Here is an 18595-nt window from a genome sequence, read left to right on the forward strand (position 1 = left end):
TGTTCTGGGGCCCATGTGTTGTGTAAGGAGGCTGTAAGATTGTTTTGTCTGGGATGCCAATCATTCAATTCCAATTTAGGATGGAGATAAACATTTTATTTGCCCCTACTCATTACTTATCTCTAAAACAACCTTGTAAAAAATGTAAGGTAGCACATAAAATGCCTTGAAATTTTTCTTTCTCAACAAAAGCTATATGAGCTTGCTTATAGTCATTGAAAATAGTAAAAACTTCAACTTGAAAAGGAAATTCCATCAGTGCTGAAGATCTTGTATGTATTTTTTATTGAAAGATCTCTTTCCTTCAGTAATGGACATTTTACATTAAAACTTTATACAACCAAAAATCTCAAAATAATATTAAAATCACACTATTTTTCATTGTTGTCTCTACTTAATTTTATTATTGGTTAAAAATATTGCAAGACACTGTAACTAATGTTTCTGCTTTAAAATAAGCAATTAAACTAAATGTCACAAGAAGAGACAATGAATACATACTATAATTTGCTGATAACTGGCTAAAATGATAATAGTAATTAACGTGTAAGAAACAATTGCACTTGAAAAATTAAAAAAGTAAACAAAAACTCTCTATATATGCTTATGAACAGAGTTAATCTGTTAACCTTGCCAAGAGAAGTATGTGTTTCAAGTTTAAAAAAAAATTTAACATAGCAATCATTGATTTAAAAAAAAAAAACCTGTTTTTGTTTTGAATTTCCCCCATAGTTTGTTAATCAGAAAAGACTGCAGCACAACTAAAGCAAAATAACACTTCATTGGTATTTAGTGCAATTTGGAGTCATTTTACATGAAATATTAAACATGTACCCTTCAGGAAGTGGTTGAAAGTAAGTGCTCTGACTGTCCCTTTCCCCAGTGTACTCTTAACTTCTAAAGACTTTCATAGGAGCTTTGTGACTAAGGCGTTTCTCCTATGTGGTATGTGAGCCAGTAGAGAGTTGACTCTTCTAAGTATTCTTCTTCAGTGATCTGATTTCTTCCCCCTGTTCTCCACCCTTACTGTGGTATTATCCAAAGCTGGCAGGATGAAAGACAAAGTTTGGAAGAATTACTGTAGCACTAGAATACCAGGGCTCTAGGTGGAAAGACTGCCATTCAAAAGGGTGTTATGTTAGTAATGAAATCACTGAAAACTAACAAATGCCTACATGTTTGATTTAGAAATGAACATCAGTGTGGAAAACATGCATTGGAATATTAATTGCTTCCCGCAGGAATAAAAAAAATTCAAGTTACACTGATTCTTAACAGTCTGATCCAGTATATATATTAAATCCGACTTGCAAGAGTACAACTATCCGCTTGACCACACTTGCCAGTTGCTACCATGAGGTTGAGCCATCATTTCCAGAAGATGCCTTCTATATGGTAAATGACAGAATAATAACAGCACATTGCATGTTGAGGGAACTCAGCATGATGGATACTGATAAAATGTGGTTTTGTAGGAGAGGAAAAAGGAATGTGATTCCCCTTGCACTGAGTGAAGGATGTGTACTTGTATTGTGGAGTCAGAATCTTAAGAAAAGTTGAATATGCCGGCACCATGAAATAGAAAGTGTGGGTTTGCTGGTATGTCTATGCTTCATGCTTGCCATGTCCCTTTGGACCACATGTGTGGAGCAACAAGGCCACTTTAGACTCTGAGATGTTTTTTAAAGGTAGCAAGGTGAATGCTCAAAATTATAAATGCTCTTGAACATTTGACTCTAAATATGAATCATTCAATTACGGTAAAGAAAGAAACTTTCCATAGGAAGTCCTTAGTACAAAGGCTCCAAATCTTGGCTTCCTGTCAATTTTCCCTAAAGACCTAAGGGAATATTCAGAGACATGTAATGTCAGTAGCCTCTCCTATCTTGTAATAAATGGCTGGTTTGGGGGATGGGTTATTTTTCCTCTCTCACTTTTGCTTCTTGGGGTGAAATGAGCCTCCCTTTCAGAGTTTTAAAAGCTAGATTACACTGGAAGCAGTTTACCCCAAGGTTCTCAACCTTTGGGATGTATCAGAATTCGTCTGAAGAGTTTTGCCAGAATAGACAGTCCTGGCCCATCCTCAAAGGATCTAATTTGGTAGGTAGGACTGGGATGGAGCCAGGACATCTTAAGTACCACTGCACTAGATGGGGATTCTCAGAGATGGAAAGAGAATATGTTGCTTCCTTTCTTCATGATGGTAAATAAAAATGTTGCCTAGGAGCCAACTGGGCCAAATGTTTAATATGTTCTTAAGGGAGTCCTGGTGTGGCAGGACCTGTAGAATAGCAGTGTGGTGGACATGTGCATGTTACAGTTTCAGACCAGGGAGAATTCAGAAAAGCAGACACGGAAAGAGGTGGCAGCCAGACTGTTAACTTACGATACCTAGTTACTCACTGCATTCAGGAGAATGGGCATTATTGTTTCTATCTATATGATCCTCTCTTTTACCATTACTGTAGAAAAGCAAAGAAACCACCAAACAAATGGTAGGGTAAACTGGAGTAGAGAATCACAAACCATTACAAATATTGGCAAAAGGACATGTTGTTCTAAATGGTGTGTGGGTGTGTTATGTGTGGCGCGCTGTAGAATGGGCATGGTAGGCTCTCGTAAGAAGTTCTTAGTTTGGAGATTTTGCTTTGTGTGGTCCCTCGGATGGAATTTTCTCTTGAGAACGAGGAGGAGCTCAAGGCACCAGGACCTAGGATTGTGCAAATACACTCTTTACAAGGAACGCCACCAGTTCCGTTTCTAAACAATTATTTTAGAGCCTATAAAACATGCTGCTTTTCCCTAGCTTGGTTTCTTTACCTCATATAAAAAATAAATAACAAGGGCAAGAGAAGAGCCAATAACTGGCAACAGGAGTGGGTTAAGAGTCACTCTACTTAATGATCTGTGGACAGTCGCTCCAGGCCTTGGCTTTCCTTTTGGCCAACGCCAGCCAAGCTGGTTCTGTTGACACGGGGGCAGCGTCTGGGGTTGAGAACCTCTTGGTGACTTCTTTGACCAGCGGTGCAGGGGGAGCTGAATCCGAAATCTCCACTGAATCGTGTTTAGAAGGAAAAGGATAAGAATAAAAGTCAGAACCACATTTTGATGTATCAGAAGGGTAAGATTTCAGGGCCGGCCAACATGGTGGAAAAGTAGGGGGATCCATACTTCCCATGTCTCTCAAACAGAGAGTCTAGAAGGAAAAGAGACAGGAGTCTAACAAGGAGACACTGGGACAACCTGACGGGCTGTAGGTGGGTGATTGTGAACTGGGGGAGATAAAACGGGCCGTGTAGGCATGGAGAGGAAGGATCCTCTTCTGCAGAGAGACAAAGGGAAGAGAAAGAGTGGCTGGGGAAGTGTAGGACTGTATCTAGACAAGAGAAAAACCTCCGACCAGGATGGAGAGGGATCCCATCTCTAACTCTGGGGCCTTCGTACTGGGGCCGGCTGCCCTGTTTGTGCACCTGGGGAGGAGGGGAGCCACCCCCGGGTTTGGGAGCAGGTCAGGGACGCAGTCCACAGTAGGAGAAAGCAGTCCTCTCCCTGAAGTACTGTGGCACAGGACAAAACCAGCCTGGACAACATAGGCGCTTCCCCAGGGCTGGGGCGCATGGAGCGGGAGTTTAAATCCCAGCAAGTACCAGGGCTTGGAAGTTGGCAGAGCGAGACAGACCTCCTCATCTGTGCCCACAGCACAGCAAGGACGGCGCAGTGACTTGGGACACCGGTCAGTGGAGAAGAGGCTGGGAGGTCGCCATTTTTCTCCCCACCACGACCAAGGTGGGGCCTCAGGGATGGGTCCCTGGGGCCCACAGTGGAGGTGGGACCCGCCTACACCAAACCACGCCCCTTCATGCCAGGTAACTGCATGTCTACTGGAGTGGGATAGATGCTGAGGAACCAGATGGCCCCCTCCTCCAGACTAGTGCTGCTGCATTGCCTGGATTAATTCTAGGACAATTCTTGTTATTTAGATATATTCTTCCTTCCTTTTCTCCTTATCTATTCCCTCCTCTAGACTGGGTACTCTGGCTGTTGGTTTGTTTTAGCAGACATATTTAATCCATTCTCTTGATACATGTTCTACACCACCTCCTTTCCTTTCTCTCTCTGGAATAATCAAGCCTATAGTTTCTCTAGATAACTTTATCTTCATTTCTTTTTCTCTGCCTCCTCCTTTATTTTCCTTGCTCTCTCTCTGAATTAAGCTATTTAGTCTCTCTGCCTGGTCAATGTTTATTTTTTCCTTTACCCTGCCCCTGTCATTTCTCTCTTTGTATGTGCTCTTCCATCAGCACCACCTCCACCCTGTTCTTTACTTGTAGCTGGTGTTTCTGGTTTTTTGCTTTTTGATTGTTTTTGTTTGTTTCATTTGTGTGATTGCGTGTTTTTCTTTCCTGTTTATCTGTTTTCCTTTCCACAGCTACTTCAAGGAACAAATCAAAGCACACCTGGTGGAGGGTCCAAAACATCACTACAAGTAGGGAAATAAAATAACCAAAGTTACAACAACAGAGAGCAAGTAACTCTCCAAAACACACCTCCTGAAGGGCCAGGCCCTGGACAGTGTATGACCTCCTCTTTAATAAAGCAGTGCTCACAGGTGCAGAGCACATAACAAGCTTTTAAAAACTCATAAAAACTCATTTTCATAGATAGAAAACTAGCCAAAATGACGAAACGGAAGAATTCTCCTCAAATTCCAGGAAGGAGTGGCCACTAAAGAATTGATCAAAACAGATATAAGCAATATAAATGAACAAGAATTTAGAAAAATAGTCATAAGATTAATCACTGGGCTTGAAAAAGGCATAGAAGACAGCAGAGAATCTACTGATGCAGAGATCAAGGAACTAAAACATAGTCATGATGAATTGAAAAATGCTATAAATGAGGTGCAAAATGGAAGCGGTCACAGCATGGATTGAAGAGGCAGAGGGGAGAAGAGGTGAATTAGAAGATAACATGGAAAAAGAGGAAGCTGGGGCGCCTGGGTGGCGCAGTCGGTTAAGCGTCCGACTTCAGCCAGGTCACGATCTCGCGGTCCGTGAGTTCGAGCCCCGCGTCAGGCTCTGGGCTGATGGCTCGGAGCCTGGAGCCTGTTTCCGATTCTGTGTCTCCCTCTCTCTCTGCCCCTCCCCCGTTCATGCTCTGTCTCTCTCTGTCCCAAAAATAAATAAAAAACGTTGAAAAAAAAAAAAAATTTAAAAAAAAAAAAAAAAAGAAAAAGAGGAAGCTAAGAGATTAAAAAAAAAAGCCCAGGATCACCAGGGGAGAATTAGAGAACTAAATGATTCAATCAAATGGAACAATATCCATATCATAGGAGTTCCAGAAGAAGAAGAGAGAGAAAGAAAGGGGCTGAAGGTGTACTTGAACAGATCAGAGCTGAGAACTTTCCCAATCCAGGGAAGGAAACAGACCTTGAAATCCAAGAGGCACAGAGAACTCCCTTCAGACGTAACTTGAATCAATTTACTGCACGACGTATCATAATGAAACTGGCAAAATACAAGGATAAAGAGAAAATTCTGAAAGCAGCTAGGGATAAACAGGTCTTAACATACAAAGGTAGACACATAAGGGTAGTAGCAGACCTATCTACTGGAACTTGGCAGACCAGAAAGGAATGGCAGGAGATCTTCAATGTGATGAACAGGAAAAATATGCAACCAGTAATCCTTTATCCAGCAAGCCTGTCATTCAGAATAGAAGGAGAGATAAAGGTCTTCCCAAACAAACAAAAACTGAAGGAATTCATCCATCACAACTAAAGCAGCTCTACAAGAGATCCTAAGGGGGATTCTGTGAGTGAAATGTTACAAGGACCACAAAGTACCAGAGACATCACTACAACCATGAAACCTACAGATAACACAATGACTCTAAACCCCTATCTTTCAATAATAACACTGAATGTAAATGGACTAAATGCTCCAATCAAAAGACAGAGGGTATCAGAATGGATTAAAAAATAAGACCCATCTATTTCCTGTCTACAAGAGACCCATTTTAGACCTGAGGACACCTTCAGATTGAAAGTGAGGGGTTGGAGAACTATCTATCATGTACTGGAAGTCAAAAGAAAGCTGGAAAAGCCATACTTATTTCAGAAAAACTAGACTTTAAAGGCTGCAACAAGAGATGAAGAATGGCATTATATAATAATTATGGGGTCTATCCAGCAGGAAGAGCTAACAATTACAAATATCTATGCACTGAATTCGGGAACACCCCAATACATAAAACAATCACAAACATAAGTAATCTTACTGGTAAGAATGTGGTAATTGTAGGGGACTTTAATACTCCACTTATAACAATGGACAGATCATCTAGACAGAAAATCAGTAAAGAAACAATGGCCCTGAATGAAACACTGGACCAGATGGACTTGACAGATATACTTAGAACTCTACATCCTGAAGCAGCAGAATATACTTTCTTCTTGAGTGCACATGGAACATTCTCTAAGCTAGATCACATTCTGGGTTACAAAACAGCCCTCAATAAATATAAAAGAATTGAGATCATACCATTCACACTTCCAGATCACAATGCTATGAAAATTGAAATCAACCACAGGAAAAAGTCTGGAAAATCTCCAAAAGCATGGAGGTTAAAGAACATCCTACTAAAGAACGAATGGGTCAGCCAGGCAGTTAGAGAAAAAATACATGGAAACAAATGAAAACGAAAGCACAACAATCCAAACCCTTTGGGATGCAGCAAAGGCAGTCCTAAGAGGAAAATGGCCTATCTCAAGAAACAAGAAAAATCCCAAATACAAAATCTAACTGCACACCTAAAGGAACTAGAAGCAGAACAGCAAAGACACCTCAAACCCAACAGAAGAAGAGAAATAATAAAGATCAGAGCAGAAATAAACAATATAGAATCTAAAAAAACTGCAGAGCAGATCAATGAAACCAAGAGTTGGTTTTTTGAAAAAATAAAATTGATAAACCTCTAGCTAGGCTTCTCAAAAAGAAAAGGGAGATGACCCAAACAGATAAAATCATGAATGAAAATGGATGTATTACAACCAATGCCTCAGAAATACAAGCAATTTATCAAGGAATACTATGAAAAATTGTATGCCAGGAAACTGGACAAACGGGAAGAAATAGAAAATTTGAACAGACCCATAACTAGTGAAGAAACTGAATCAGTTATCAAAAATCTCCCAACGAATAGAGTCCTGGACTAGTTGGTTTCCCTGGGGAATTCTACCATACATTCAACACAGAGTTGATACCTATCCTCAAGCTGTTCCAAAAAATAGAAATGGAAGGAAAACTTCGGGACTCATACTATGAAGCCAGCATTACTTTGATTCCCAAACCAGACAGAAACCCAGCAAAAAAAGAGAACTACAGGCCAATATCCCTGCTGAATATGGATGCAAAAATTCTCAACAAGATACTAGCAAGTCAAATTCAACAGTATATAAAAAGAATTATTCACTATGATCAAGTGGAATTCATTCCTGGGATGCAGGGCTGGTTCAATATTCGCAAATCAATCAATGTGATACATCACATTAATAGAAGAAAGGAAAAGAACCATATGATCCTGTCAATAGATGCAGAAAAAGCATTTGGCAAAATACAGCATCCTTTCTTAATCAAAACCGTCAAAGTCAAGATAGAAGGAACATACTTAAACATCATAAAAGCAATTTATGAAAAGCCCACAGCTAATATCATCCTCAATAGGGAAAAACTGAGAGCTTTCCCCCTGAGATCAGGAACATGACAGGGATGTCCACTCTCACTGCTGTTGTTTAACATAGTGTTGGAAGTGCGAGCATCAGCAATCAGACAACAAAATGAAATAAAAGGCATCAGAATTGGCAAAGAAGAGGGCGCCTGGGTGGCTCAGTCAATTAAATGTCCAACTTTGGCTCAGGTCATGATCTCATGGTCTGTGAGTTCAAGCCCTGTGTTGGGCTCTGTGCTGACAGCTCAGAGCCTGGAGCCTGCTTCAGATTCTGTGTCTCCCCTCTCTCTGTCCCTTCCCCACTCACACTCTGTCTCTCTCCCTCTCTCAAAGATAAACATTAAAAAAAAATTAAAAAGAAAATTGGCAAAGAAGAAGTCAAACTGTCACTTTTCGCAGATGACATTATACTCTACATGGAAAACCCAATAGACTCCACCCAAAAGTCTGCTAGAAGGGATACATGAATTCAGCAAAATCGCAGGGTACAAAATCAATGTATCGAAATCTTGCATTTTTATACACCAATAATGAAGCAACAGAAAGAGAAATAAAGAAACTGATCCCATTTACAATTGCACCAAGAACCATAAAATACCTCGGAATAAACCTAACCAAAGATGTAAAAGATCTGTATGCTGAAAACTATAGAAAGTTTATGAAGGAAATTGAAGAAGTCACAAAGAATTGGAAAAACATTCCATGCTCATGGGTTGGAAGAATAAATATTATTAAAATGTTAATACTACCAAAAGCAATCTACACATTCAATGCAATCCCAATCAAAATTGCACCAGCATTCTTCTCAAAGCTAGAACAAACAATCCCAAAATTTGTATGGAACCACAAAGACCCTGAATAGCCAAAGTAACACTGAAGAAGAAAACCAAAGTGGGAGGCATCACAATCCCAGACTTTAGCCTCTACTACAAAACTGTAATCATCAAGACTGTATGGTCATTGGCACAAAAACAGACAGACCAATGGAATAGAATAGAGAACCCAGAATTGGACCCACAAATGTATGGCCAACTAATCTTTGACAAAGCAGGAAAGAACATCCAGTGGAAAAAAGAAAGTCTCTTTAACAAATGGTGCTGGGAGTTCTGGACAGCAACATGCAGAAGAATGAAACTAGACCACTTTCTTACAGCATACATAAAAATAAACTCCAAATGGATGAAAGACCTGAATGTGAGACAGGAAACCATCAAAACCCTAGAGGAGAAAGCAGGCAACAAACTCTTTGACCTCAGCTACAACAACTTCATGCTCGACGTGTATCCAAAGGCAAGGGAATTAAAACAAAAATGAACTATTGGGACCTCATCAAGATAAAAAGTTTCTGCACTGCAAAGGAAACATTCAACAAAACTAAAAGGCAACCAACGAAATGGGAAAAGATATTTACAAATGACATATTGGATAAAGGGCTAGTATCTAAAATCAATACAGAACTCACCAAACTCCACACCCAAAAAACAAATAATCCAGTGAAGAAATGAAAGACATGAATAGACAGTTCTCCAAATAAGACATCTAGATGGCCAACAGACACATGAAATGATGCTCAACGTCACTCATCATCAGGGAAGTAAAAATCAAAGCCACGCTGAGATACCACCTCATGCCAGTCAGAGCAGCTAAAATGAACAAATCAGGAAAACACAGATGCCGGCAAGGATGTGGAGAAACGGGAACCCTCTTGCACTGCTAATGGATTCATGCAAACTGGTGCAGCCGCTCTGGAAAACAGTGTGGAGGTTCCTCAAAAAATTAAAAATAGAACTACCCTATGACCCAGCAATAGCACTGCTAGGAATTTAACCAAGGGATACAGGAGTGCTGATGTATAGGGGCACTTGTACCCCAATGTTTATAGCAGCACTTTCAACAATAGCCAAATTATGGAAAGAGCCTAAATATCCATCAGCTGATGAATGGATAAAGAAACTGTGTTTATGTACACAATGGAATACTACGTGGCAATGAGAAAGAACGAAATCTAGCCATCTGAAGCAACATGGATGGAACTGGAGGGTATTATGCTAAGTGAAATAAGTCAGAGAAAGATACCATATGTTTTCACTCATACGTGGATCTTGAGAAACTTAACAGAAGACCATGGGGGAGGGGAAGGGGGAAAAGTTACAAACAGAGAGGGAGGGAGGCAAACCATAAGAGACTCTTAAAAACTGAGAATAAACTGAGGGTTGGTGGAGGAGAGGGGCAAGTGGGTGATGGGCATTGACAAGGGATGAGCTCATTGTTGGGATGAGCACTGGGTGTTGTATGGAAACCAATTTGACAATAAATTATATTAAAAAAAAAAGTAAAAGATTCAGAAAGGAAAACCCAGTGAAACACTGGGCATCTTTAGTGAGAACAATTAGGGGAAGAAAGTGGGTGATCATAACTATTACATACAGAATTAGAATATGGTTGGTTTTAATTTCACAGTTTCTAGAAGCCCTTAGGCTTTTTGTGCACAGCTCTGCCTACATGATAATAAGAAATAAAAGGTAAATGTTGTCATTCTAGCTATACAACCAGTCAATTCCATGAAGAAAAAGATCAAACCAGCAGTTTGAACTTATCAAACTGGTGAGGTCAGAAGCTCCCCTCTGTACCAAGCTCGCGCTGGGGGCCTCCCCTCCCTGCCGGCTCTCTAGACTTTCAGGCTGGCCTCACAATTCCAACACTTGTTTTATCAGATCTTAGAGACCTCCTAAGGTGAGGGATCTTGGCTTCTCTCTGAGTCCTATTTACTGCCCGTGGCAATGGCCTACACAGAATGAGAACTCTACAAATACTGACTGAAAAGACAAATACAAAAATAAAGGTTTGCTTTATTGAGCTGTAGCCACTCTGAACTGCATTAACTCTTTAGAGCGTCCAAGAAGTCTGTCAGAGAAAGGTATGTGATCTCTGACTCTGGAACTTTATTTTGAAAGAATGATCTTGGTGGCACACCCGTTTGTTTAGAACCTTCAATTCTTGGGTGTCAGATCAAATGAAATTATGCCCATGGAGGTTATTGAGAAATTATACGGTGCTCCAAAGTGGTTTTCAAATATAAAGGCTTTTTCTCTCCTCACCAAAATATTAAGTATAGCGTTAGTGGTTGAGACCTCTTTCCATTTCCATACCCAAGCTGGCAGGTAACAAAGGCATTACAAAGCCTAGATCTGGGGGGTGGGTGCCCTCTAGGGAACAGGGTTGCTCAGAAGGGAAAACAGGCCCTGTTAACCCCTGGGAGGAAGCTTGTTCCCATTCATATCCCTCCTTCAAGTGATTTGTAACAAGGTAACAGTTGGAAACATGACCAATCATTTTAATAGAATAAAGAATTTTTTTAAATGTGTATCTTTTATATGTCATGAATAGGAAACACTGCTGTTAATTAATGTGGTCAGAAACTTGCTATCTGAGTCCCCATCAGTGAGCAGAGACCTTCCCACTTTGCCTGGAGCATCTGAGCCCCGTGGGTCACTGATTCAGAGAAGCAGCTTCCAGTTCCAGCTAGGTGCAGAGCCCCAAGCAGGGGTTTTCAGATTTAGCCTCCACAAATTTAAGTTTATTGTGTCAAAGGAAACTGGACCCTGAGTGCACTTTTCAGCTCAGGTTTGATGTGAACCCCTTTACATACAACCCTGCGCTGCTCTGAGCCTGTCAAAACCCCACATCGCTTAAATTTTACCTAAACTTCACCCTTTTCCCCCCAAATCCTCTGATAATCTTGCCTCTTCCTTTCTTTAGGTGGTTCTTCTGGTACATGGTCTCCCTTACAGGAGAGCAAGTTAGCAAACCTCATTTTGTTGGGGCTACAGGCAGCGGGGTGTCGGAGAGGGAGGGCTTGTTTGATGTCCAGGAATTTAGGGAGCCAGGTGACACCACACTGGTAGCTTGAAACTGGCCACAGTGGGAGGATTTACCCCATGAAAACTCAAGTACTAAAATCAGAGGTCTCCCCAGTCCCTGAAGGGTGACCGTTAACCATTTACCACCATACCACTGGTGGTGGGGAGCTGCTGGTGGTCTTTACCAGAAGTGCTTTCTCAAAGCTGACCTCTGGGGCTGTGGAGAGCCTCGCACGCTGTGCCCGTTCCCAAACTCAAGGATGTAAAGTGGCTGTGAGAAGACAAGCCTGTCACTGCAGTTACACGGAATCCGACCTGCTCTCCCTACCTGTCACAGATGTGGGAAGAGTGTTGGCCTTTTTCAGCTGTTCCCTGCGCTCAAGCCTGGACGCTGCAGTCTCCGGCTTCTTCTCCTCCAGCTGTGGGCTGTGCTTGTGCAAGGAGCCCGCTCTGCTGATACTGCTGCTTCCAGGCTGCAGGATGACACCAACCTGGGTGGGCAGAGAGTCAGGGCAAGTGTGTGTTCAACCTCAGGACATGGAAAGACTGACCGTGCAAGGCCTTGGGGGGGCTTCTGCCTGCCAGCCCCCAACCTCTGCCTCTGAAGGAGAAACGGGACTGCACTTGGGAGCAATGTGTGGCCAACCATGACGCCAGCCATGGAGCAGCTCAAGACAAAGGTCCCAAAAGAGGGAAAGCCACTTTTGTAGGAGTCCCAGTGAACAGACTATAAAATCAGGGCCACAGAGCAAGACTCCTGATTCTTCTCCCAACTCACTGCTCAAATCCATTCACTTTCCTATTTCTCACATAACTGCAGTGTGTGTGGATCACTGCTAATAATCACGGACTCTACCAAATCAGGTTAACCTGAGAGCACAAGGAAACCAAACAAAATTACTACTTGAAAACACTTCCCTGGTTTAATGGTTGTCAATTTATTTACTGCTCTACCCTAAGCATTCACCACTCCCAGCTAGCTTTTTTTTTTTTTAAACCCTTGTGACCTACCTAAAAGACAGCCAAACTTGAGAAGGAAAAGTTAAAGCTGAAGACCAGGCTACTCACGTTCTCTCTGGAGAGCTTTTCTGCCTGTTTGGCCTCCCTGGCTTGCTTCCTCTCCTCTCGAGTAGCTTGCTGCTCCCGAAACCCCTTCTGTTTCTGCAGTGCTAAAGTTATCCACAGTGGCTGCGCAGTTTCAACCTTCTCTGCAAGTTTGGAGCCATCTAACGAGTGCCTGCTCTGAAGAACAGGCTTTTCTGGGGACAAAAAAAGACTGCTGTTACGATTTATATGATGTATCTGGGGGCATCTGGCTGGCTCAGTTGGTAGAGCTGTGGCTCACGATCTCGGAGTCATGACTTCGAGCCCCACATTGGGCGCAGAAATTAAACTTTAAAAAAAATTAAAAAGCAGTATACATTTGGTCTTCATGCCCATTTCTAGAACACAGTAAAACCCTTGGAATTTCCTAAGTGATGAGAGCATAAGGTGTCCCTCATTCCATTAATGAGATGACTTTGGGACCATCCTTAAGGCTGGGGGCTGGTTGCCAGAGGAGCCAACCATGTGATCAGGTTTGAATCTTTCGTTCCCACCCCCCAACCTCTGGGGAGGGGAGCAGGACTAGAGGCTGATTTCAATTGCCAATGGCTGATGAGTTAATTGGTCATGCATATATAGTGAAACCTCCATAAAAACCCAAAAGGACAGGGTTCAGGGAGTTTCCAGCTGGTGAACACATGGAGATTTGTGGGGAGAGGTGTCCTTTGAGGGCATGCAAGCTCCATGCCCCTTCCCCATACCCTGTCCTTATGGATCATTTCCATCTGGCTGTTCCTGAATTACACACTTTTATAATAAACTTGTTATCTAATAAGTAAAATGTTTCCCTGAGTTCTGTGAGGCACTCTTCCAAATTAACTGAACCCAAGGAGGGGGTCGTGGGAATCTCCGATTTAAGTTGGTCAGAAGCATAGGTGATGACCTGGATGTGGGAATGGCATCTGAAGTGGGGACAGTCTTGTGGGAGGGGTAGACAGCATCAGAACTGATATGAATGATATGAAATGTAAGAAAGCCAGCTAGTATCTGAGGACGGTCTGATAGTGTGGAGACCTGCCCACCCCCTCCCCACCCCCCACTCCCCACCTCACTGGAATAGTGATCAGAACTGGTAAAGGCAAGGGTACCTGGGTGGCTCAGTCGGTTGAGCATCCAACTTCGGCTCAGGTCATGATCTCGTGGTTCATGAGTTCAAGCCCCACATTGGGCTCACTGCTGTCAGTCTGTCAGCACACAGCCCGCTTCAGATCCTCTGTCCCCCTCTCCCTACCCCTACCCTGCTTGCGGTCTCCCAAAAAATAAATATTAAAAAAAAAACTGGTAAAGGCAAAGGGAGGTTCACAGTGAAACTGCTCACTTACCTTGATCCTTCACCCCTTAGAACTAGTGACATGAAATATTCAACTGTCCTTACCTAACACAAACTCTGCACTGATGCCCGAGGGACTTCTCTGGGTGGAGAGGTAATATTTCTTATCAACAGAAAAATAGAAGTCTTTCCCTTCCCTCAAAATGGGACTAGAAATACAATCTCCAGTGTCAGAAAATCTCAAGCCTACAGGGGACCCAGGCTGCTATTTGATTTATTATTATTTACTGCTTTATTTAACCCCTTCCCAAACATCCTACCCAGTGTATGAAAGAGGTAAAAAGGGTGCTGCTCTATCTATCCCGTGAGACTGCTGAGGGCAGTGGGGCTCTGAGGAATGCAGTAGGAAACTGTGATTTTGGTCCAATGCTCTCTTTTGACAGAGTGAGTATGAGGGGCCACAGCAATCCAGTGCGGTGCCCCAGGTCACCCAGCGGCTAGTGCACAGGCTGAAGTTTGAGCCTAGGACTTCTGACTTCCAGTCTGAGCTTTTCCTGTGGTTGACTGTCTTGCCTATGCAATGGGGTAAACACACTTCACAGGTGGCTGGAATCAGAGGTTGAGTAACTGGACTCTTAAATTGAGCAGCCCTGGGCTTGACCTTGTGTGACCTTACAAAAGCTACTTAGCTTCTCTAAGGTCTTCTAATCCATAAAGTGGAGATGACAATGGCACATGCCTCATCAGACTGCCGTGAAGATTAAGAGATCCTGGGTATCATACTAACCAGACAGTTGGCAGATAGGAACCACTCTACAAAAGTGACCTGTTCTTACTATTTATGTCTATGAGAATCATCCCCTTCTTTTCCTCACGTAAAAATTAAGCCCTTTTATAGATAACCATTCCAGCAATGAGTCCTTTACTACCTCAAATGAAAAGGGCTCACTATAGACCTGTTCTTTGGAAATTCACTACAAGTTTACACATTGATGATCCAGGACCTTACCAACCAGGGCTCCCATCGATTTGACTTTTTATTGAGGAGAAAGAACCAAAGTAAAATCAAATTAAGAATTCAAGCACAAAAAGGAGGCAGATTCTGCTTTTCTATACCTTTAGACCTATAATACTCTACAAAGAGAATTCCTATTTACAATGAGTCTTGGTCATTATGCTCTCCCTAATCATCAAATAAAGTTTCAGCTATGATCTAACACAGTAAAGAAAAGTGACACATTTCAGAAGTATTAAAAAAAAAACCCTGAAAGGTATTTTTAGTTAATTGTTAGTTAACAAAACAAAAACAAAAATAAAAAATACAAATACACTAGACCCTTGAACAACATGGGTTTGAATTGGCCAAGTCTACTTACACACGGGTTTTTTTTGTTTGTTTTGTTTTGAGAGAGAGAGAGCGAGCGAGCATGCGAGTGGGTGAGACGGGCAGAGGGAGAAAGAGAAACTTAAGCATGCTCCATGCCCAACGAGGAGCCCAACGTGGGACTCAATCCCATGTGATCCCAGAATTACGACTTGAGCTGAAATCAAGAATTGGTCACTCAACCCACTGAGCCACCCAGGCTCCCCTATGCAGCTTTTGTTTTGTTTTGTTTTTACAAATACAGTACAGTACTGTAAATGTATTTTCTCTTCCTTATGGTCTTCTTAATAAGATTTTCTTTTCTCTAGCTTACTTTATTGTAAGAATACAGTATTTAGCATATATAACATACAAAATATGAGTTACTCGACTATATTATCAGGAAGGCTTCCACTAGGCTATTACTAGTTAAGTTCTGGGGGAGTCAAAGGGATTTTGACTACACAGGAAGGTAGCACCCCTGACCCCCATGATGTTCAAGGGTTGACTCTATTCACCACTTCAAGCATTCTGCTTAACTGAGAGGCTTTACACACAGGAAATAATTTAAGTTTTGTTCTACTCCAGGGCAGTGTAACACCTGTTTGGAAAATGTCTGAAACCAAACTGCCAAGATCCAAATGATTTCCATTTAAAGTTATTATGTAGGGGCTATTATGTATCAGTTGGTTAAGCATATAACTTTGGCTGAGGTCATGATCTCACAGTTCGTGAGTTCAAGCCCCATGTCAGGGTCTGTGCTGACAGCTCAGAGCCTGGAGCCTGCTTCAGATTCTGTGTCTCCCTCTCTCTCTGCCACTCCCCTGCTTGCTCGTGCTCTCTCTCTCTCTCTCAAAAATAAATAAACATTAAAAAAAATTTAAAGCTATTATGTAAAAGGGAATCCTACACTAAACATTCCACCTGAACTTGCCTGGAAAGGTCATTAAAACAACTGGCCAGTTTCCTGCCAACAATTCTGACCAGCATTTTATCACAAGGGTCAAAGTACCTTTAAAGTAGAATTGCCTACTTTTTTTTTTATTTGAAAAGATAAATCGTTAGCCAGATTTTTATTTCCTTAGAACTGTGGTTTGAATAGCACATCCTGGAGTTATGACCAGACTTTAGAAAGGCTGTAACACAATATATGTAAAGGGCCTAACAGGTCTGGACTGTAGCTGGGGATCAATAAACAGAAAATGTTTTAGGATGTTAAAATGTGGCTCCTGTCTGAATTTCAGCCCAGGATGCCCAAAGGTCTTCAACAAATAATGGCACCAATTCCCACATCCTGAAGTAAAAGTTCTAGATCACTTACTTGGGGCAGGCCCACGAAGTGGCCAAACAGCTACCACAGGGTCATAGAAAAATCAGAGTTGAAGTGGAAGAAGCCAAGGTAAAATATCTGTTTAAACCTATTCTCTCACATTCTAAACCCAGCGGACAAGGGGAACCACAGCCCACTCCAATTCCCTCCTTCAGGTTCTGGGGACATGAACCAGTGCATCCTGCCCTTATAGGGTTTTAACCACTGCTCCCAAAGGTCAGTTCTGGGAGAAAGGGCCACTTAATATCTGTTCCACCCGCCACAAGGAGGTGGGAATTTTGGAATGAGATGACATCTGCAATAGAAGTGCTAGAGGGCAAGCACAGGAGGACACAGGAGGGTTATCACAGCGGAGTTATGTCCACTGTTGTTTCAGTGACCTTTACCTTAAATGTATATGATGCTCCAGGTGTTTTAGCTAATAACAGCACTACAGGGTCACAATTAACAAATAAAGTTGGAGGTCCAGGCTTAATATTTTTATTCTGATGGGGTGTTCAGTCAAACATGTTTGGCCAGCTTGGCCTAGAGTGAGCAGGAAGACCCCAGTGGTCTTTAGACAGCACCCACGGGCATGTGGTCTTTGCTTTCATGCTGCTTTTCTACCAAGTAAAGAAAAATTCAATTAGCAGAGCCTGACAGCCCAGAATCTGGATACTGGGGAAGAAAACAGGGGCACTGCCAGTTTTGGGTAGAAAATTATAATGATCAAAAGGGCTTCCCTAAGAGAAAGAAGCACAGCAGAGAGCTATTTCTTCCGGGAGAAGATAAGGAGAGTGAGAGAGTCCTCCAGACAGTGAGAGGGACTTGGATGATCATAAAAGCTACTGACACAAAGGCTAATGTCAAAACTGAAAATGGGGGTTCCAATTCAGGATGGTGACATAGGAGGGTCCTGCACCCCTCCCCTCCCATGGACACAATCGATATGCAGCTATATATGGAACAATTCCCTTTTAAAAAAAAATCCAAAAACCAGCTGAACAACTATGCAATGGGTGAATGAGAAAAACTCCACACAGAAGGAGGTTGGAGAGGGTGAGACACAATTTCACCATAAACCCACCCCCTGTACAGCAATCCATAACTCCGAGGGAACTCACAACTGTCAGCTTCTCCTTGAGGAACAAAAGGTTTGGATTCCACACCTGGGGCCCCAACTTTTAAGACTTTCACCAGAGGGACGGGCCCCCAGACACCTAGCTCTGAAAGTCAATGGGGATTGCAAACATGAGTCCCACAAGGCTTTAGGGAACTAAGGGTCAGCTTAAATTAATTAATTTATTTTTCTGAGAGAGATAGCAAGCCGGGAAGGGGGAGAGAGAGAAAGGGTGACAGAGAATCCCAAGCAGGTTCCATGCTGTCAGTGCAGAGCCCGATGCAATTGCATGTTTTCCAAGCTGCTGCATAGTTATTCCTAAACCAACTTATTTGAAAGATGACAATTTATTATACTGAACTATCCATTTTCATTCACTGCACTAAATTGCAATTAAAAAAAATTTTTTTTAATTTATTTTGAGAGAGAGAAAGAGAGGGAGGGGCAAAGGAGAAGGAGAGAGAGAATGATGAAAATGGGCTCCTCAGCAGGACAAACAGAAACCACTAGGGAGAAATGGTCCGGAAGCGTGATCTACATGCTGGTCTAAGGCGTGGTTAAAAAGGACAATAAGGTCTTCCATAAGGCAAGTAACCAAACCACTATTGCTCAGGAAACAGCTCTTTTCTCCGCAAAAATCACCCTAAATCTAAACAATTAAACACAAGAGAAGGCTTGCAGCATTTCCTAATAAACCTCAGGGGAGAGTTTCTCTGATACATGCAAGTAACTTCCTGGAATATGACCCAAACTTTACTTCAACAAAACAGAAAAGAAAAAGAATTAGATGAAGGTTCTCAGGGACCCCAAAGCCAATCCAAGTGATCACTGAACTGTCCCA

At 42.2% G+C, this 18595-nt stretch overlaps 1 protein-coding gene across 13 annotated transcripts in view; it reads right to left on the reverse strand.

The window, feature by feature from the left end:
- Nucleotides 1–303: 303 nt before the first annotated feature.
- CRACD (capping protein inhibiting regulator of actin dynamics) overlaps nt 304–18595 on the reverse strand; it is a 139690-nt gene continuing 121398 nt past the window's right edge. For 12 of the 13 annotated variants that reach the window (XM_042936328.1, XM_042936326.1, XM_042936335.1 and 9 more), the window contains 3 exons: nt 12657–12847; nt 11917–12079; nt 2753–3054 (listed from right to left, as the gene is read on the reverse strand). In XM_042936328.1, the coding sequence (XP_042792262.1) occupies nt 2894–3054; nt 11917–12079; nt 12657–12847 (515 nt within the window). In that variant the 3' untranslated portion in view covers nt 2753–2893. Of the gene's footprint in view, nt 2711–2752; nt 3055–11916; nt 12080–12656; nt 12848–18595 lie in introns of those variants that run through there. The other variant, XR_006201945.1, reaches the window with a different exon arrangement.

Source organism: Panthera leo, chromosome B1, assembly GCF_018350215.1.
Source record: "Panthera leo isolate Ple1 chromosome B1, P.leo_Ple1_pat1.1, whole genome shotgun sequence".
NCBI lineage: Eukaryota > Metazoa > Chordata > Mammalia > Carnivora > Felidae > Panthera > Panthera leo.